General features: G+C 37.0%; 2 protein-coding genes across 4 annotated transcripts; both read right to left on the bottom strand.

The window, feature by feature from the left end:
* Positions 1–7,645: 7,645 nt before the first annotated feature.
* LOC133286088 (UBP1-associated protein 2C) lies at positions 7,646–15,169 on the bottom strand. Of its 3 annotated transcripts, XR_009748084.1 has the most exons (4): positions 13,685–15,169; positions 12,161–12,360; positions 11,737–11,859; positions 11,506–11,549 (listed from the first exon to the last, which is right to left on the bottom strand). XR_009748084.1 is itself a non-coding variant. In XM_061483434.1 (2 exons), exon 1 carries the CDS (start codon positions 15,066–15,068, stop codon positions 13,686–13,688), a length of 1,383 nt encoding a protein of 460 aa, XP_061339418.1. In that variant the 5' UTR covers positions 15,069–15,169; the 3' UTR covers positions 7,646–9,626; position 13,685. The 3 variants fall into 3 exon arrangements, 1 of the variants encoding a protein (XP_061339418.1); XR_009748083.1 differs by lacking the exon at positions 11,506–11,549 and having other exon boundaries at positions 11,625–11,859; XM_061483434.1 differs by lacking the exons at positions 11,506–11,549; positions 11,737–11,859; positions 12,161–12,360 and adding an exon at positions 7,646–9,626.
* A 693-nt stretch (positions 15,170–15,862) lies between these two features.
* Positions 15,863–18,070, bottom strand: LOC133286093 (uncharacterized). The gene is made up of 3 exons (XM_061483440.1): positions 17,999–18,070; positions 16,525–17,538; positions 15,863–15,886 (listed from the first exon to the last, which is right to left on the bottom strand). Exons 1-3 carry the CDS (start codon positions 18,068–18,070, stop codon positions 15,863–15,865), a joined length of 1,110 nt encoding a protein of 369 aa, XP_061339424.1.
* Between the last annotated feature and the right edge of the window lie 3,087 nt (positions 18,071–21,157).

Raw genomic sequence — 21,157 nt, forward strand, 5'->3', positions numbered from 1 at the left:
CTTCATCAACATTTAATTTGAACCAATTCAATTTTGGACGAATCCAATGAGCAAGCAACCTGTTGCAAACAGTTCTAAAGGTTGAGGTAATCACCTGTTTAACATTAGTTAATTCAACACAAGTTCTTTGAATTTCAACGATCACATTATCAGGCCTCTTGAAGTCTTGTTCATGCAACTCTTTATTTCTCCACAGCCAAATATACCAACAGGATAAAAAGAAAAGATCTCTCCAATTAGGCTGTCTAACATCAGAAAATAATAAGGAATTTTCTAACCAAATGCAATGGTTCTGTTCGGTGAAGAACCTAGGAGGCTGAGAAGTGAACAAAGAGCAGTTCCAGAATTTAGAGGCACGGGGGCAATCTCTGAAGGCGTGGAGAATGGTTTCTGTCTTATCAAGGTAGAGTTGGCACCTGTCAGATGAATTTCCCCACTTGGCTGTTAAGTAGTTGGTCAGGATTCTTCCATGAGCAAGTTTCCAAATCAGGAATTTGTATTTTTCAGGACCTTTCCACTTCCAAATAATATCCCAGGGAAAGTTTGGAGATAACACATCAAATTTCATAAGGCTTGTGTAAGCCTTCTTAACCAAGGAGGACGAAGGATTCAAACCCTTCCAAGCAAGCACATCACACCCAGCTGCAGCAGAGGGAGGGGGAGTGGCTGCTATCTTATTAACCACTTGCTGCTAAAAGAAATGGTGAAGAAAGGAGAAGTTCCAATTGCTGGAGTTTTTGTCAATGCAATCAGCCACATTATCAGCAATAAGGAGAGGATGGGGTTTCATGACTGCAACACTTAGCAGATTTGGAATATCTCCAAGCCAATTATCAAGCCAAAAATTGGTATTCTTGCCATCACCAATGTTCCACATCAGGTTATCCAAAAGCAAAGGCCAAATCTTAGTAAGATTCTTCCAAAGTCTTGAATCATAGGCCTTGTTGATGCATTTACCATTTAGCTTCACCTTCCTACCATATTTGGCAAGGAGAACCTGTGACCAGAGTTGGTGGGGATCTTGGATAATAGACCAAGCCATTTTCATTAAGAAAGCTTCATTTTGTTTTCTTAAATTTGTGATTCCAAGTCCCCCCAAGCACTTGGGTTTGCACAATTGCTCCCATGATACTAGATGAGCTGTCCTCTTCTCTTGAGTGCCACCCCAAATGAATCTCCTTTGGATTTTTTCAATTTCATCACAGATCCCAAGTGGTATATTATTGTTTTGCATATGGAACATAGGAATAGAGGAAATGACTGATTTAGCCAGGACTACTCTACCAGCCATAGAGAGGTTCTGTTTAGACCAACCATTTAGTCTTTTGTGAATTCTATCCAGGACTTCACTATAAAGACTCTTGCTAGCTTTACCATGCTTCATCGTTGAACCCAGGTACCTTCCAAGATTTTTAGTAGGGGCAAAACCACAGATGTCTATTATTTTCCTGGATAAATCCTCATCAATATTCCTAGCAAAGAAAATATTGGTCTTGTCTTTGTTGACTTTCTACCCAGAAACATCACCAAACAGATTCAGGGTCTCCATGATTTTGGTGATTTGGCTTTCTGACGCTTCAGCAAACAACATTAGATCATCTGCAAAAAGCAAGTGAGAGATCTTTGGGCCACCCTTGCCAGCTTTCAAGGGTATCAAACTTTTATTTTCTACTGCATCAGCAATAAAATGTGAGAGTTTCTCCATACATAAGACAAAAATATAAGGTGAAATGGGGTCACCTTGTCACAGACCTCTTGTAGGATGAATGGCTCCGGCTTTAGCTCAATTCCAAAGGAGTTCAAAGTCAGAAGAAGTAATGCAGGCCATGATTAAAGAGATCAGCTTAGGAGGAATACCAATTTCACCAAGGACTTTCTGAATGAAATCCCAAGAAATACGGTCATATGCTTTTTCTAAGTCAATTTTCACAGTCATGAAGCTCCTTTTCCCTCTCATCCTGTTCATGGTGTGGACCATCTCCTGAACAATGATGATGTTATCATGGATATTACGATTAGGCACAAAGTTGACTTGGTGGGGAGAAACCAATTTCTGCAGGTACGGCTTCAGCCTGTTCACAATGATTTTGCTAATCCACTTGTACATAACTTAGCAGAGGGCAATCGATCTAAACTGCAACTCGCTCGGGTTTTTGAACTTTAGGAATCAGCACTAGGAGGGTTTTGTTTATATTTTTGATGTTCAAAGGATTCAGCCAGAGCTGGACAACAGAAGCCACAGTTTGCTTGCCAATAACATTCCAATTTTTCTAAAAAAATAAGGCCGGATATCCATCTGGGCCAAGAGCCTTCAATGCACCCATTTTAAAAGAAAGCTTGATGGATTTCTAGAGGAGTAATGGGAGCATCCAGATTAAGCACTTCTTGCTGGGACAAATTCGGCCATTTTGTTATGGTAGTGTGCCAAGGTCTAGTTTGATGATCTTCAGTGAAAAGATTAGTATAAAACGCAAGAAAGAGCCTTATGATGTTCTCTTCTTCTTTGATCCAGTGACCAGCTTCGTTTTTAATAACAAGAATTTTATTCATAGCTCTCTTGATCATAGTAGTGGTATGGTAAAATCTTGTATTTTTGTCCCCATCCTCAATCCATTTGGCCCTAGATTTTTGGAACCAAAGACTTTCCTCTGCCTCTAACACAGCAGTGATGTCTTGCTGCAAACTGAGTTCTAGAGAGGAAAGGGAATCATCAGGAGCAGAGTGAATTCTGGCTTGTAACTTCTGGAGATTCAAAATCAGCATCTCTTTTTTGGTCAAAATATCCCCAAACACCTTCTTGTTCCACACTTTCAGCGGACTGAACAAATGCGATAAGGAGGTAGATACATCAAAGTTGGGATTCCAATGCTCTTTTAGGAAGGATGGGAAAGAAACATGCTTTTGCCAAGCAACCACAAAGCGAAAAGGTCTCTCTCTCCAATTAGGCACCTGGGGAGAGAGAGAGAGAAAAGCAGGGGATTGTGATCTGAGTCGAGTCTCGGCAAAGCTTTAACAGTTGCCTCAGAGAAGGCGGTTCTCCATAAGGCATTGGCACAAATCCTATCTAGTCTCTTAAAAACTCTATCCAGGTGCAACCATTTAGAACCTCTCCAAGTGAACTTAGTAATATGGCAGCCAAGATCCATGATCTTGCAGTCATCAAGGACCTTCATAAACTTTGAACACTTGGATAAATTGATAGGTGCACCCTCTTTCTTCTCATTAGCACTAAAAATCTCATTGAAATCCCCCATAACTGCCCAAAGAATAGAGATATTCTCACTGATTCGTCTAAGGTCTGACCAGAGAAAATTTCTCTCTTCCTCTCTAGGGCTGCCATAAACAACAGTAAGGAGGAAACTTGCACCATTGCTACAAGAACAAAGGACATGAATGAACTGATTACTTTTTTCAATGAGAGAAATCTTAAAAGAATCATCATTCCAACAGATCCAAATACCACCCATGAATCCCACAGCATCCTCAATCAGGTAGTTTTTGAATCCCAGATGTTTAATTTTCCTGGCAGCCGAGACACCACTGATTCTGGGCTCTAAAATTGCTGCCAAATCAACCTTGTGCTTCTTAGTGAAATTACGCAGGGTCATTTTAAATGATTTCTTAGCTGCTCCCCTGCAATTCCAGACAAGGCAATTCATTGAGAAACTTTGGGTTTTCCAAGTTTAGAGAGTACCTGGATACCTGTAACACATTGGTCTGCTGACTGTTCAGCCAACTTAGGATCAACATCCATCCCATTCACTTCTGTTTCTTGCAGGGAAGACTCCATAGAAATTTCTGAGGAATGGTCCTCTTCTAAAACATCTACAGACAGAGAAGTTGTTAGGGATTCCTCCACCAGAATTGGTTCAACAATTGGTTCGCTAATCTGGTGCTCCTCTCCTCCACACAAATCAGTACATTCCAAAGTTGGTACCAAGATCTCAGGCTTACTGATGCTAAGAGGTATGAAGTTATTTTCCTTTCCTCTCTTGAGGATCATCAAGGGGCCTTTAGGATTGGCAGTAGGGGATTTCCTTGGGATCAAAGGGGAACTCTTCTGATGTTTCTCACCGGAGATGCCAGCGGAGAAGGTCATTTTGGGAGGGTTGGAGACAACTCCCTCACCAGTTGATTTGTTGCCTTTAGAACTGGAAGGAAGTTCTTTTTTCCTGTAAACAGTAGCCTAAATAGGAAAGTTACTGGTTGCCATTCCTTTTCCTTTCTCAAAAGTTGCAGGCCGGCCCACATGCGTGTTTGATATGTTGGAGCCAAATTTCCCGGCTTCAGTGTTGGTCTTGGGCTGAAAGCTTGGTGTTGGGGTAGGAGTTCTGTCTTCAACTGGCTTACATGGTCTACCGGTATCACCACAGGAGATGGTTTGTTGTTTGAGTCAGGGCAAGTCTCTCCATTATGGCCATAACAACCACATTTCAAGCAGATAAAGTAAAGACCCTCATATTCTATTTTCCTCATTTGTTCATCAAGGATATATTCTCCTTTTAAAGGTTTGGATAGATCCAAGTCAACACAGACTCTGGCGAACCTACCTCTAGCTCCCGTAGAGGTAGTTTTATCGATTTTCAGGACTTTTCCAATTAGATTGCCTATGCAATTAATGAAAGGATATTCAAAGAATTCTTGGGCAATACATGGTAATCGAACCCAAGCAGCAACCTTGTGTATATTTGCTTTCTCTAGGTCGAAGCAAGGTTCCTATTTCCTCACCGCTAGGTAGTGTCCCAAGATGATCCACGGTCCTCCAGAGATGGCTATATTCAGGTCCTCCAGGCTTGTAAATTTCACCGAGAAGAACTCATTTCCCAAGTCAGCTACCATTATGGAGTCGTTCTTGGCCCAGAAATACTCAAGTTTAGATTTCACGAAACCAACACCTACTCTTTTGCCCAAGAGTTTCACAATGAGTGCTTGCTGCCAAGGATTTCTCATCCTAAGTTTGGCCTTTTTCAGAGTTTTGATTCTAATCGTACCGTCAGCCTCCACTTTGGTTTCGAAACCCCACTCTGACACTTTCCCATCCAAAGGGTTTGGTTCAGCTTCTTCCTCTTCTTGCATGTCATCTGTCCAAACAGTATTGTTACCATGAATGCCATTTTTCGCCCCTGTCGCCTCAGCCCACGATTTTGGGCTTGCTTCCTTCTTGTTTTCCTCCGGAAATCCCAGCTTGGTTACTTTCTCGGTTATGTCTTCTGAGGTTTCTTCACCTCCTTTAGATCTCTTGACGCTGCCCCTCACTCTCGCCGAGTAAGAATCTCCATTTTCCTTCATCGTATCTCTGTTTTTTCCCCAACCGAAGCCCTAGCAGAGAAAGAAACGTGCGCGTGACTTCAATCGCCTAACCCATTTCCCATTCTCTAAAAATAAGGTCTTATCTCATTTATATCCCTACCCGTGCGTCACACATGTTGACTCGTATACGGGCCTGCTCCGCACAAGAGTGTCAAATCTAGTTCATTCACACATTCCGAGATGCAAATTGTTGCACATATTGATTAGCAAACTACCTACTAGATCACACAAAGCTACAGAATGTCTGCTTCTTTTAGAACCCGCCTGTGGGACTTTGAATTCTGCTCCAAGCTGAAGCGGTTGCAGTTCCTAGACATAGGACATTTTTTTTTTTAGTATATGGACATTTGTTATTCGTTCGCATGCGTTTATGTTTTTAGTTTATGCTTTCTATTTTTGTTTCTGTTTGTTTTGGGGTTTCGCCCATGCCATGTACCCAAAAAAAAAAAAAAAAAATTAGTAAGTTGACAATTTCCGGGATCGGTTTGTACTGGCAATAACTTTCAAGAATTAAAGTGACACAGATAACATCTTTGAAGAACCAAAATGTATATTTACTCATTTATATATTTTGCAATTAAAACGGAAGTTAAAACTAAGTAATATACAATTTGGTCTTGAAACATGTTATTTGCATTGCTTTCCTGCCCAAAAGTTTTCATCGATACAAATTCTTGTTCAAAGGGATGAACTTGTTAGCAAGCTGACAATTTTTGTAGAGTTAACAATAAAATATGTTAATAAAAGTCAATAACTTCAGGAAAAATTTGCACAGACAAGTTTTGGCGGAGGAAGATTAGATGTAATATCTTTAAGGACCAAATTCTACATTCACTTTAAAACTAAACGCATTATTTGGGTGCGGGCAGAGCATCGATGCAAAGTGATGATTTCAATCTATCTATTCATTATAGAATTTCATTCATAAAACTTACATAGTGAGATTAAAATGTTTCAAGTACATTTTGAAGTCTGTTCAGTACGATTTGACATTGCAAAACGTCCCTCGTTAGCCCTAAGCAATGTCTATCCTTCATAAGTAGTAACTTGATTCGACCATAATATACAATGTATTATATACTTACCGGTAACCAGATATATGAATTATAATGGCATGTTGCGCATATTCGATATACAAGAATATTACAAACATCAGAATAACACATTTCCTTTCAATCATTTTATTTTTATCATACACGAGTCCTTAAACAAACTAATCGGCAAATTGATTAGCATTTTATGTATTAAAATCCCTTTACAAGTACGTGCCTTTTAAACATTTGGAATAATAACTGTACTTTTAACATAATTCCATGTAATAAAAAACGAACGAACTATGCCTCAAATATTGGATCCTTAATATTTCTATCATTATTTTTTTATATCCAAAACCATGCAACAACTTGTGGCCACTAAAGTATAAATGACTAAATAAACAAATCATGAAGCAAATGCGATCTAAAAAATCACAAAACATCCTTTCTAAACGAGATTGACGGAACTGTTACGCTACTCAGAGGCATAACATGGTCTTTCTGAATCACGGGTAAGATTGGAGCAGAAGCAACACTTAACTAGTCTAACATTGCGTCAGTAATCTCCTTGATTTTAAGGGCCACCCGTCGATATCCCCTTTCAAAAATAATGAACCACCCAATTACCAAGACCACATTCTCAATTCTGCCAAGGGAATCATATCTGAAGACTTTAACTAGACGGATTATTCATCAAATCAGATGCCAAATGCTAGGCTATTGTTTGTTAGTTGAACTATTAATCCATAGGCTCGACCAGATGCCTGATGCTTACACAACCCGCAGGGAGTGGAGGAGCATTTTACCAGAAATACAGCTAATGACAACAATTACGATAATAGCAGTTGATTATTCTGATTTAGATTCCATCTTAATATAGACAATATACTAGTCTATAGATAAATTAACCAACAAAAAAAATGAATAAGGGTATAAGATGGTACTGAGACGTTTGTCGAGTCAAACCAAAATGAAAAGGTTTTGTAAGATAGGTATTGCAAATAATCAAGTTTCAGTTTCCTTGATTAAACTTTTAGCCACCACATGCATGTACTTGAAAAATATAACCAGTTATCCCATAGCACACGAATTATAATAAGCATTATTGCTTTTCGAATAAATTCGTAAGGATGATGAAGAACATTCTAATTAAAAAATCAAAATTTGATTATCGGATTCATATTTGACCTAATGGAAAGCCCACAAGAACCCAATGAAAACAAACTGCAAAGAACATGAATTTTGATTTAAATAAATCAAGCATTTGTTTTGAACATGTCATTATTATTCTCATGCAGGGTTAACACACAGGTATCAATCTCAAGCAGTACAACCTACAAAATAAGATTGGATAAAGCATAACAGCACCCCAAAAGATTGAAATATCTATAGTAGACAAGCGAATTCCTCGTAGAATACGCCCAAAGTTAAAAGAATAAATACAGAGACTAGGCATCTAATAAATTCCACAAGAGTTAGCGTGCAATTATGCTGTAAATGGGAGAGGCCAGGGATAGGATGGGTGTAGCAGCAGACAGAAAATAGACGGCTAGATAAATAAATTCTTGAGACAATCCAGGCTTAGTTCCAGAGAAAACAAAAAGACCAGTCAACCCAAGTATCCAAGATCAGACCACTACTGTAAAATTTTAAGATCATCTCATGTTTAAGAATGCATTATTTTCCAAACCTTAAATCTTAAAGAGGAGAAAAAAAAAAACATAGAAGGAAAAACAGAAGGAAGCAAGGCATTCATCATCAACCAGTAAAACAAACTAAATCCTATAAAATGGAAAACAGCATCATAGTGAAATTTACAATTTCACAGCTATCACAAACCAGCTTCACATCAGGATCTTTACTATGAGGATAAAATCATACAAAGTGGTTTGACACACATACTCATGTTTGTACGTAAAAAGACAATACTTCACAGTACCCAAGGAGCAAGTGCACTCTACTAAAGATTAAAATTTGGTATTGTTGAGGAGTATCAACAGCAGTCTTGGGCAACACTGTGCAACCCAGAAAGGTATTGACAATAAACTCATACAGCACAAACCCGATGCAATTAAACAAGGGAACAATAGCTCAACGGAGGTGCCTCAGAAAAAAATAGGAACGTGAAAGTCAATCAAAGGCCTATACAAGTAAAATTGACAATATCACGATTTGAATACTTGCCAGACCATATTTAAAAAATGTTGTATGTGATTTTAAACAATATACAGAATAAAAAAAAAAAGGCCAACCCAGTTCAAGACCCACTCCGTGAGTGTCTGGGGAAGGAAAATTTGAGTCAAGCTTCACCCCTGCTTTGCAGGGGGGGCCGAGTCGAACCCCTGACCTGGAACACCACGATAAGCAAGCTTACCGCTGAGCCAGGCCGGCCCTTCAATATACAGAATAACTTATATCATAATTAATATCAAAAATCTGTTGCTAAGATGAAGGAGCTAATCCAAGACATAGTATTAGATAGTAAAACAATCAATACCACAATTTACTTAAAATGGACAATATAACGATTTTAATTATTTGCAGCCCATATTTAGAAAATGCTGTAAGTGATTTTCAAGAATGTACAGAACAACTGATATCATAACTCTTAATTTCAGAAATCTTCTGCGAAGTTAATATGTGGGAGCTGATCCAAGGCATAGTAATAGATAGTAAAACGGTCAATATCACAATTTATTTACAACCAGACCATCTGTGACTTTGGAAATTAACAGGATAACTGATATAAAAATCCCAAATGTAAGAATTTTTTGGTCAAGTAAAAATGCTTATTGGATGAGCAAAGTTGATTTACCATTAGATATTGTTGACAGCATTATGGTTACAACATGGCTTACATTATCCAAAGAAAATTATGAGGTAATCATAGCATCAAATCAACACGGTAGAACATTGCAACAGAAAATAAGGATAAACAAAACGAAATGAAACAGCCACAATATGAAACTAATAGTTTTAAAATTAAAAGGAAAATGTAACTAAATACAAACTCAGCCAATAAAAATAATCAAAATCCAGAACTATTTAATTAAAACATAGGCCAAAACAGTCCCAATAATCCAGCTAAAAGTACAAAACTAGTCTATCTCAGTGGCCTTAACTAACAACATTCAATGAATCAAAGCTTAAAAAGGGAGCAGATAAAGTCAAGAGGCTGTAAAAGGACATGCTAACATATTCATTACACCAGAGCACATAGTCTGCAATCACGCAATCACCAGAAGCATACAAAGCATCTGCGCCCAATAAGCGATGATACACCTGAAGCAAACACCCATTCAACTCAATTCTCATTTCACAACCATCATTCAAAAACATCATAATGTAAAAGCAAATGCTTATTGACAAAAAATAAAATAAAAAATAAAAAATCCTTGCTCACCCTTTCTTAGGAACCACATCAACAAACAGCCCATGTCAAGGTAAAATACACACACAACCCACATTACATTTTCCAAGATAATTTCAAGCAAGGGATAAAAAAAATACACAACAAGCATAAAATTGTAAAGGCAAAGTGGAAACACAAAAACAAACTATATACAACAACCATGAAATCATAAAGGCAATGAAAGATAAGAAGAACAAACCATACAAAAAATGAACAAACAAGCTGAGTGTGCAAGCAAATTGAGCAAAGCACAATGAACAAGTCATCAGAAGATCATAGAGAGGCCACTCACAAGTCAGTATCAAGGTTACTTTATAAATCAGGATGAAATGTGCACAGAACACATACATAAGCACTAGATAAGAGTCATGACAAAACACCAAAGGCAACTTCAGATTTTATGGCATGCAATTGGTCATGAATGAGAGTTGACAGCAAAAGTAACTAAATAAGGTTGTAGTCAAGGAAAAAGAAAAAGAACCAAAAAATGTTCCCAGTAATAGCCACCTTCCTGCTGTTGACAACAGAAATGCATCCCCTAGTTTTTCAGTAAATCAAGGATTTGTTTTGAACCTTTAACCGCTACCCAAATCCCCAGAAGCCTCCTTCCTTGCGCCAAATAATAGAAACAAAACAAGAAACCAACTCAAATCTAATTATGCACATGGCTAGTCAACTATTGTACTGTATGCAAATACAATGACAGATCTCTACTTTCTCAACAAAAATAAAAAGAAAATTCCCTTGACATGTATACGTTCATACACTTCAAACCTCACATCTCTAAATGAAAAGACAAAAAGTTTTGAAGAACCCCAATAATATCATATTCTCATCAACAGTTGTTAGTATAAGATAATAAGAATCTCATCATAATGGAATAAAAGAGAATTATAATTCTATGAAATCAATACATTTTGACCTTACAAGACAGCTTAACTGTCATCATTAAGAAAATAAAGAAATCTGATCTCTATTAGAGATGTGCCAAGTTATTTGGTAAATAATTAATGTATTCATTACCATCAAGGACTACCAATAATATAAAATTAACTAACCAGACTAACATGTGAACAAAACAGTTGGAAATAATAATATCAAATAAAATAAAAGTTAGAAAGAAATTCACAGGCTTAAGCATATCCACACCACACTAGAAGGCTGGAACTAATATACAGATTTGCAGTTCCATCACAAGGTCAGTATAAACAAACTTCAATTTACCATTTATCTAGCTATTGTTGCATCAGATAATCACAACATTCATTGATGAGGTTACATGATCTCCAACAACCACACAAGCTATCGGGGACGTCCAATTCAATTTAATAAATATTTTGTAAGATCACAAGCAAAAAGGCGAGCCTAAAACATAAAGCTACTCCTTTGTAACCGAAAGGTCACAGGTTCAAATAAAAATGGATAAGGTTGCATATAAGGATTGTCCTTACTCCTACCCTTGCTAGTCAGGTTTAATAAGAAATGATTTTTTTTTTATAAGATCACAAGCAAGGAAATTGAATGGTGACAAATAAATGAAGACATTACCACTGAAAAAGAGGGAAAATACACCATACATGATATATCTAATCATACATCTTATGAAATTGGTATATCATGACAGTGCACACTATGATTGAAATAGCGCCGCTTTAGCGCGCATTAGCGCTTCAGTTGCGTGTTGCGGCACCCAACCGCTATTTTCGCACCGCTACGCGACGGTTTCCGGTAGCGGTCAGTAGCGGCTGGTTGCGGCGGTGGCGGACGGAAGCTCTTGTGGCGCTATCGCACCCCTACAGGGAAAGGAAGAGAAGTTACAGACATTCAGGGGAGAAAAAGAAACGTAAAAAGCACGGGTGGCAGCATTTTGTAAATCTGAGTATCATTTAAGGGTATAATAGGAAAAGGCCAGAATAAGTGAGGGGTAAAATAAATATTTTATTGAAAAAGCCAGCGTTTTTTTTTGGGTAACGTCATCACCTTCCTTTTTCTTCATTGATTTTGCTGCCAGCTTTTGGGAAATGTGTCCGTAGCGGTGCTTGGTTTGATAAAATTTAATAATGCCACCAAATACATCAACATCAACATCAACATCAACAACACCTTTATCCCAAATTAATTGGGATCGGTGGTAGATGAACCCACATGAAAGATACAAAACGGTTGAAAAAAAGTAAAAAAAACAAAAAATAAATAAATAAAAATAAACAAATAGAAAAAAGAATAAAATAAGATAAAATAAAATAAAAATAATATAAAATAAAATAAAAATATATGTATATATAAATAAATAAAAGTAAAAAAAGAAAGGGACAAGAAGAAGTGGGGGAAATGAAGGGGAAAAGGACTAAAAAGGGACCATCTAGAACATAGGAATAACAGTGGGTCTAACCCTCCACCATACTTATAGCTTTTCTCCATTCCGTTCTAAGACATACCCTCCGCCAATCTATATCCCACTTCATTGAATCTTGTTTTACTACCTTCCCCCAAGTAAGCTTCAGCCTACCTCTGCCTCTTTGTGTGTTTAGCTCTTGATAACAAACTTCTGTTCTTACAGGAGCATCCATGGGTCTTCTCATCACGTGCCCAAACCACCTCAATCTATGCCACCAAATACATAATTAAAAAAAAAAAAAAAAATAGTGGGAGGAAGTCAAGAGAAAAAAAAAGTTTGTAGGTGATGCTGCAGCTACTGTTCAGATTCTTGGAAACTGAGTTTTGATAGCTCCTTCTCCTAGTTCACTGCATCATTACCCCTATTCTGCTCTTTCCTATTTTTATTTATAATCATAATAACAATAATTTCAAGTCCCATTGTTTTCCTATCCACCAATTCACATTTTAATCAAATATATTTATTTTTAATAATCAAGATTTATATTATATACTTTAAATAAATTATAATTTGCATGATCTTCTAATGTAATATAAAAATAATTTGTTACCAGAATATCTATATATATATAATTTAAATTTTTACATTTTATATTAAAATAGAAAATTACAAAATTATTATTGTTGATTTATTCATTAATATTTAGAATTCTCTCACATAAAATAAATCATACTAAATGATACATGAGATAATTGATCTTTTGAAGTAATAAGAATGACCTTAAAAAAATGTGTTTGGCTGTATTGTTATTAATTTAGTTACTTTCATTAAATTAATATGTTGGTTCCTTTATGTTCCTTGAATCCTTGTTTTGAATGTGTAGTATTATATTTTCCATTCCTCATTTCCTTCTATTTTGGGTGATTTCTTATCTTATAGAATTTATACAGTATTTATATATGTGGTATAATTTATTATAAGTAAATATGGACTTCACAGTAGCGGCTATAGCGTTTTGGGGGTCGGCCGCTACTGTCCGCTACCCGCTATTTAAAACTATGAGTGAACATAAAAAACAGATTATGATAAAAGATAAACACCCCATAACATAACCAAGGTGAAAAAAGGACAAACCCCATTGCACAAACCTCTCAAATTTTGTGTGGGTAGGTGTGAGGGTCGATTGTACACAGTCTTACCCCCTTACCCATGCATTCGTAACATTGAACTCATGACCTATCAATCCCAAAGGAACAGCAAAAGAACGGCCTTACCACTGCTCCAAGGCTGGCCCTCAACATTCTCACTTCACCACTGATTATTCATGAATAGAACCAACAGCATACACACACAATCCAATAATGCTAAAACTAAAACCAAATTGAATAGCAAATTACAGACAGACACAACACACAGTCCAAGTGAAACAATGCAAAGTAATGATATAACCAAATAAAACAGAGTGCAGGAAGTCAACCGAAAAACACAATAATAACGAAGGCACAAAAAATAAAAAAAATAAAACAATAAAAAAACCTAAAAACAAAGGTTGAAAATAACACCATTCAAAATAACACCATTCAAAATTACCTCAGTAGTAAGGGGGCACATTGGGATACATTGAACCAGGTGGAACCCTAGGCACAGGCGAAGCACCAGTAGGGGGATGATGCTGATTCTGGTAGCCAGATGAACCCGATAAACTATAATGTCCGCTCTCTTGATACCCACTAGGGGCGGGCATTCCAGCTGAACTCGGCAATCTATACAAAGAACCAGCTCCACCTAAAGCACCACCAGAACCACCAAGTCCACCAGCACCACCACCAACTCCAGCACCAACACCACCACTACCTCCTCCCAAACCACCACCACCACCACCACCCAATCCACCAAAACCTGTCGACCCGGGCCCACCATAGCCACCATAATGACCACCCAGCCCAGCACCGTAACCGCCAGCACTTCCCATAGCCGAAGGCGCCTGATTCCCCATCGAAGACAACCCACCAACAGACGAATTCAGAGGATGGTTACCCATCGGAGGTTGACCCTGAAGTCCACCAGGAAACCCACCATAAGAACCCAAACCAACCGGACCACCATACTGACCCGAAAGCGACCCAGGCCCAGAACCCGCTGAAGGAGCCAACCCCATCCCATCCCCATGACCATGATGAGCGTTCCCATGACCCTGAACTCCATCCGGCCCAACAGGCCCAGGCCCACCGCGCTTCCCTTGCTTCCCGTCAGTTATCGCGAGCTTGCAATTCAGCTGCCTCCCCTCCACGTTCTTCACCGGCTCCAATAGTGCTGCCTGTGCCCCCTCAGGAGTCTTGTACACAAAAAGCGCAAACCCTTTTGATTTTCCAGTCTGCTTGTCAAACCCTAACGGCCCCTCCTCGATTTCACCATAGACGGAGAAGTGTGCCAGCAGCTTATCCGCCGGGAGATCCGGCGGCACGTTAGCAACGTAAATCTTTCGAAGCGCAATGTCGGCGGCGTTGGTGTTGGAACCGGAATTCCCCGCCGCAGCGAGCTGCGTGACGGTGACGCGGCCGTCGATCCTTTTGCTTGGCTCCCTAAGAGCGAGGAGAGCACCATCAACGTGGCGGAACGTGACGAAACCGTAGCCCTTGGACTTTCCGGTGGCCTTGTCGAGGATGACGACGGCCTCCTCGAGGAGGCCGAAGGCGGAGAAGAGGGAGCGAAGGCCGTCGGTGGTTGTGTCCCAGCCGAGGCCGCGGATGAAGAGCTTGCGCTGGGAGACGTCGGGGTCGGCCACGATGCGGACGGAGTTGAGGACGTCAGGGTGGCGGACGGCGGCGTCCTGGAGGATGTCGAGGAGCTGGTCGTGGGTGAAACGCTCCATCATCTTGCGCGCTTCGGAGGGAGAGAGATTGAGATGTTCTGAATCGGCGTCGCCGAAGCCGTTCTCGTCGAGCTTGCGCTTCTTAGTGGGATCCATGGCCATATTAGATCGGAATTATGAAGAGATTGAAGATGAAGAAACGGTTAAACCCTAACCCTAAATCTCTAATTTAGAGCTCAGAAACTTGAGACTGAGACTGAGAGTTAGCGTGAGAAGCTAGAAGAATAAATAAAAAATATTTTTAAAATATATAGATAATAAATATTGGGTGTTTGTCTGTTTCTTGGACTGGGTTTGGTTTGTGTTAAATGTAACGTTTTGGGCCTCTATTCTTTCTTGGTAGACTTTGGGCCTCTATTTTATATTGCTTGGAAAATTTGTTTAAAATGTATATACTATAGTAAGATATATTTAATTTTTATTATTTATTGTAATTTAATACATATTTTCTATAATATTTTTTTGTGAAATTTATCTTTAAAATTATTGTTTTTAACGTATAACCATGAAGATACAGGTTACTAAAAATGTTTTATTTATGGATTATGAATAATGTTATACCTTTAAAAAAAATTGACAAAAAAATTTGGGAAAAGATTTCTGCTTTTGTTGCAGATTTTTTTTTCTACTACGCTAACATAAAAGTGAGTCTCACTAATCTTTTCTTTTTCTTCTCTTTATAATGGAGCTCACCCACTACTTTTATTTGAGTGTAACACCTCATTTTGGGCCGGTTTGTTAACATCTTTATGATATACAAAAGCGCAGTATAATTAAAGAATTAAGCGGAAGCCTTATTAAGAACATCACTAGTATCTTATGTACTACATGATTAACTTTTTCTTTATCTTTTTATACCTATATTCCTATTCCATCTGAATACCTTTATTTTATCTTTAACTGTACAATTTCATATTTGCCTGTATAATCCAAATTATTTAAACCATAATCAATAGTCATTCTCTATTCGAGTACGATATCTTGTACCATCTCAAATAGAAACAACTGACAACAATTTTACTGCAAACTGGACTATCCAAGGATGAAATCCCACATCAGATAAACATCTTGAAATCCAGAAAAGTCTAACCCAATATATACAAATATAATCCAATATCAAAACCTAAAATCCATCTTTGGATTCAAAAAGTTAATGGCTCAATGCCAATATTCTAATACTTAAACATAACAGACATACATACTTATACATCCTAAATCTCTTACTAAACCTGCTCTAGCCGATCATCTATCCACTTTGCACAAGCTTGTTGCCCATTGAGGTCTCTACTGATGCAGCATGGATTACATATTTCTAGTAATCAATTATTCTTCTTTTGATCATTTCGTCCAACCTTATGAATAGTATTCTGCATATTGAAAAAAAAGGAAAACTTTTTGGTACCCATTTCATCTTAGGTCCATGAGAGTTAGGATCAATGTTGGTAGGAAATTTTCTCATAATAAAGTTCTTTCTATGATAGCACAAATGAGAAATGTGTCCTATCTTACCACAATGATTGGATACGATGTGTGTGCAAGATGTCTTGTTCTTCCTAACATAATCAATTTCCTTTTTAGGACTACGTGCAGACAGAATCAAATCACACATATAATCAGAATTATTATCAGTAGGCAAGTCAGAATCCACAAGTAATGTAGAATCCACAATCAAATCAGTATCAACATTATTATTCACATCATGAATCACATTAATGCATGAAACTGAATGCTCAACCTTGACCCTAGAATGCTTCATGGCATCAAAGATACTAAAATGCACAATACTATCATCAAATTCTAAGGAAAGAGTATGGGTATATACATCTATCTTAGTCGTAGCTGTTTTTATGAAAGGCCTTCCTAGAATGATTGGGAGCCTACTGTTAGGAGAGAAAATCAATTCATTCACCATAACTAAAACATCTTTAATCAAACCAGTAAGGTGAGAACTACTCCTATTAGCTAGCTGGATAACAACAGCAGTGACATGTAAAGGACCAAGACCAAGAGAATCATAAACAAATTTAGGCATAACATTTATGGAAGCACCTAAATCTAGCATGCAATCATCAAATTTATAATTTCCTATAAGGCAAGGAATAGTAAACATCCCTGGATCATTGCACTTCTCAGGCATGGGCTGGATGACTGCAGAAATGTTTCGGCTCACGCTTACTAATTCATCCCCCTTTAGCCGCCTCTTGTTGGTACATAACTCTTTCAGGAACTTGGCATATTTAGGAATCTGGTTGATTGTTTCTAAGAGAGGAATATTAATTGCAACTTTTCTGAACGTCTCTAGGATCTCTTTCTCTTGTGTTGTCTCTGCCAGTTTCTTGAATTTGATGGCTCTCTGAGGGAAAGGAAAATGAATGGAAAACTCAGGCTCATCACGACCTTGCTTCCCTTGCACTATCTCCTCTTTTTCTAATGCTGGTTTAGTCTCAGATGTAGCTTGCTTGGGCCCTTCTAGTTGCTTGTCAAATGCAGCTTGCTTGGTCTCTTCTAGTTGCTTGCCAGACCTTAAGGATATAGCACTAAGATTCAGATTTCTCTTCGGATTTGGAACTGTCTGGGAAGGAACGAAATTCGTAAGGATGATGAAGCGCAAAATTTAGCACCTAAAAAGTTAGCAACCAAACAAGCACAAAAATATACAAAATATGTTTTATGCTTTTACATGGACATATTAACATTTAACATATCCAAAAATTCAAAATTTTATATAAAGATCATATTTTTACCGAATAAAAAATTAAAGATCAAGTCTTTATTCGATCAAAATGTCAAAGATCATATCTTTAACCAACAAAATGCAAAGTTCAAAGTTTTAATCGATTAAAACGTCAAAGATCAAATCTATAACGAACCAAAACATAAAGGTTACATTTTTCACCGATTAAAACGTCAAAGATCAAATCTTTAACCAACCAAAACATAAAGGTCACTTTTTGTAACCGATTAAAACATCGAAGATCAAATCTTTAATGAACCAAAATGTAAAAATCGCATTTTTAACCGAACAAAAGTACCCTAACTTGTCGATAGTATAGCAATAAGCTCTGATACCACTTGAAAGTAGCCTTTTGTAAAAGTGCTTGCATGATAACCCCGTCTAATTAAGTCAAAAAAGGGGAGAACTGTTGGAGGTATTTTTCTTCCTTACTTAAAGGTAGCCTACATATGGGTTTAAGGTGCACATGGCTCAAGACAACTTTAGTCAAAAGTTATGCACCTAGTTTGTTCGCTAATCATCTAGGCTTGGAAAAATTATGCCAAAGTTCATCTATAAATAGAGAAAGAAGAGAAGACTTGAAGCATCAAGCAAGCATTTGAGAGAGTTCCTCCTAGAAGAGAGAAATAGAGTTTCACCACAAAGGTGAGAGAGAAATCCTCCGAGTGAGAGATACAATTATTGTAATCTGTCCTTACTGGGTGAATTATTTGTATACAATCCTCTAGTCTTGCACTAGAGATATCATCTTTGTAATTCCATTTTCATAGTGGAAGTTTTTGTGGACCTATTAGTCCCATGAATTTTACTTCTCACATTGATGAAGTTTTCCATATTAAAATTTGTTATGTGCTCTATGTGTTTTTTTGTACTTCTTTGTTTTTTCGTCTAGTGATAGGTTTACTTTGCTTCCGCAAATAAGAATTGCTCCGAGCTAAGCTCCTTAACTAAATAGTTTGTATATCTAAAAGCCTTAATTCATATTTTCCTTGGACAAATTGATTTTTCATACGAAGTCTAGCATGTTAGGAAATTATATTTTCTAATAATTATTGTGGGTCACATATTATATTAATAATTATATTGTGCTATTTATATATATTGGGTAAATTAAAGTGATCAGTTAAATATTCCCAAATAGATTCCTAAGTGAGTATGAGCTGAATGAGTGGACACCGGTGTTGGGCCAACTAGGTATAATGGGAGCTTATTGGCCCAACAATAAAGATAAAGGCACTATAAGGGTTATGGTCCCCAAGACGTCAAATGACAACCCTAGTTTCTCTTCCCCATCAAGAGAGAGACGACACACTAAGGAATTTGGTTTTAGGGTGATTTGACTGAGGAAGACTACAAACCCCAATAGACAAGATCAAAGTTATTCCGTTGCAATGGAGACAGGTATGCCTCCACCTTTATGTTCTTATTTCTTTATGATTTGGTATGATGGAGTTTGGTTTGTAGGTGATAGTTATCACCAAAATGTTTAGAGGAATTAAAAATTTCAACAATTGGTATCAGAGCCATCGTCATATTGAACTATGAGGGAATTAAGTTTTATGATTTTTATATATAATGAATCATGAAAAATTTTGTTTTATTGTTTTTTGACATAAAGTTTATTATTCAATTTTTTTTAAATCTGAATTGTTATGTAAACGGTCTCTCTTCCATCTTTTATATACTATACTGTATACAATTGAAACCAACCCACAACAATTCTTGTTAACCATTTGAAATCAATTTTCGATTGTCGTGCCAAGTCTTTAATTATTTGTCGTGACTATTATTGTAATCGTAATTTTGTGAGTATAATTTTCTCGATTTTCGTGAATTGCATTGTTGGCAAATTTGTTGCACTGAATATGTTTATTGGCAATCGTCTTGTTTTACATGAATTGGTTATGGCATATATATATACGGGTTTTATAAGAATTATATTGTAGGAAAAATAATTGTGTAATGTTATAGAGATTCGTTTTGTATGCCTTAATTTTTTATTTATTTTTTTGTTTTAAAAAGTGTGAGTCCCACAAAATATTGTGAGGGTAGGAAAGTTTGTTGTGTTATGTTAAAGGATAAAACGAAAACCCTATATATATATATATATATATATATATATATATATATATATATATAATATTCAAACAATTCATATTAGTTTTGAATAGCGATTGTTAGTAATCACCGATTTGGATACATTGTATATTTCATGTTTACAATTGGTTTTAACGGTTGCACCGATACTGTTTGGCATCTCATAACTGTTAATATCATTGTCGTTATTTATTTTGTGATGAAAACAGTATGTATGAAAATACATTAAAATTGATAATAAATATTTTTTATATTTATTATTATTATTATTTTTAAATGAGTTTGTTGGTCGCAATGTTCTATTTGAAATTGAATATGATAGATTTGTTAGCCGCCACAGTGGCCAAAGTTATAAAGGTTAATTTGATTTCAAATAGGTTGGTCATATAAATATATTTTATTTATGCAAATAATAATCGGCCCACAGGAAGGTTATTGTTTGGCCAAATAACATAAGTTGTGTGATCATGTGTGTGTTTATTACTTATGCGGATAGTGATCGGCCCACAGGAAGGTTATTATTTGGCCAAGTAACAAACATACCTGTGGTAATAAATATGTGACAATTATCAAAAATTCTCCATGTAATTCATAGTCGGCCCACAGGAAGGCTATGATTTGACAGGACTTATATTCAATGTTTGATTACTACATTAAGAGTACCACTTACAAGTTGATATTTTTGTCCACAGACTAAATATTAATGTTGTGCTAGGTATCTTATAATAAACTCATTTTACTTCGGATTATTTGTCTATATCGTGTATGAATATATATGATATGACATGTTATTAGTATGTTATCTTTTTTGTTCTCTGTATAGTTTCTGTTACCGCTGCCAATTATGTTGCTCAAATGTATATGTTTCCAATGCTTAATGGAGCAAATTTCAAGCTGTGGAAAGAGAATGTGAAAATTGTTCTCGGCTGCATGGATCTCGACAATGCGTTAAGGACTGAGAAATCTACTTCCACTCAGGAAAATCCAAACACGGATAAAATTGAGAAGTGGGAACACTCAAATCGCATGTGTCTGATTATCATGAAACGTTCTGTTCCGGAGGCGTTTAGGGGCTCGATTGTTGAGACTACAGATGCCAAGTTGTTTCTGAAGGAACTCGAGCAATACTTTGCTCGAAATGAAAAGGCTGAAATTGGTCAAACCTTGTCCAAACTCATAAACATGAGGTATAAAGGAAAGGAAACATAAGGGAGTACATTATGGAAATGTCTAATCTTACTGGAAAACTAAAGGCATTAAAGTTAGAGGTTCCCTCTGAGTTGCTCATGTACTTAGTTATTATCTCTCTTCCTGCACAATACGATCAATTTGTGGTGAGTTATAACAGTCAAAAGGAAAA

Source organism: Gastrolobium bilobum, unplaced genomic scaffold (genome assembly GCF_033153095.1).
Source record: "Gastrolobium bilobum isolate Gb01-03AN ecotype WA unplaced genomic scaffold, APGP_CSIRO_Gbil_v1 utg20097, whole genome shotgun sequence".
NCBI lineage: Eukaryota > Viridiplantae > Streptophyta > Magnoliopsida > Fabales > Fabaceae > Gastrolobium > Gastrolobium bilobum.

Bases quoted from the DNA above. Each gene is read 5' to 3' on its own strand.
- LOC133286093 (XM_061483440.1), bottom strand. From the start codon at position 18,070: ATGCAAGCACTTTTACAAAAGGCTACTTTCAAGTGGTATCAGAGCTTA. The intron at 17,539-17,998 runs GTACTTTTGTTC...GTTCCTTCCCAG, and splicing joins TATACTATCGACAAGTTAGG to ACAGTTCCAAATCCGAAGAG. The intron at 15,887-16,524 runs GTTAGGAAGAAC...TGGATTATACAG, and splicing joins CTAAAAAGGAAATTGATTAT to GCAAATATGAAATTGTACAG.
- LOC133286088 (XM_061483434.1), bottom strand. From the start codon at position 15,068: ATGGCCATGGATCCCACTAAGAAGCGCAAGCTCGACGAGAACGGCTTC.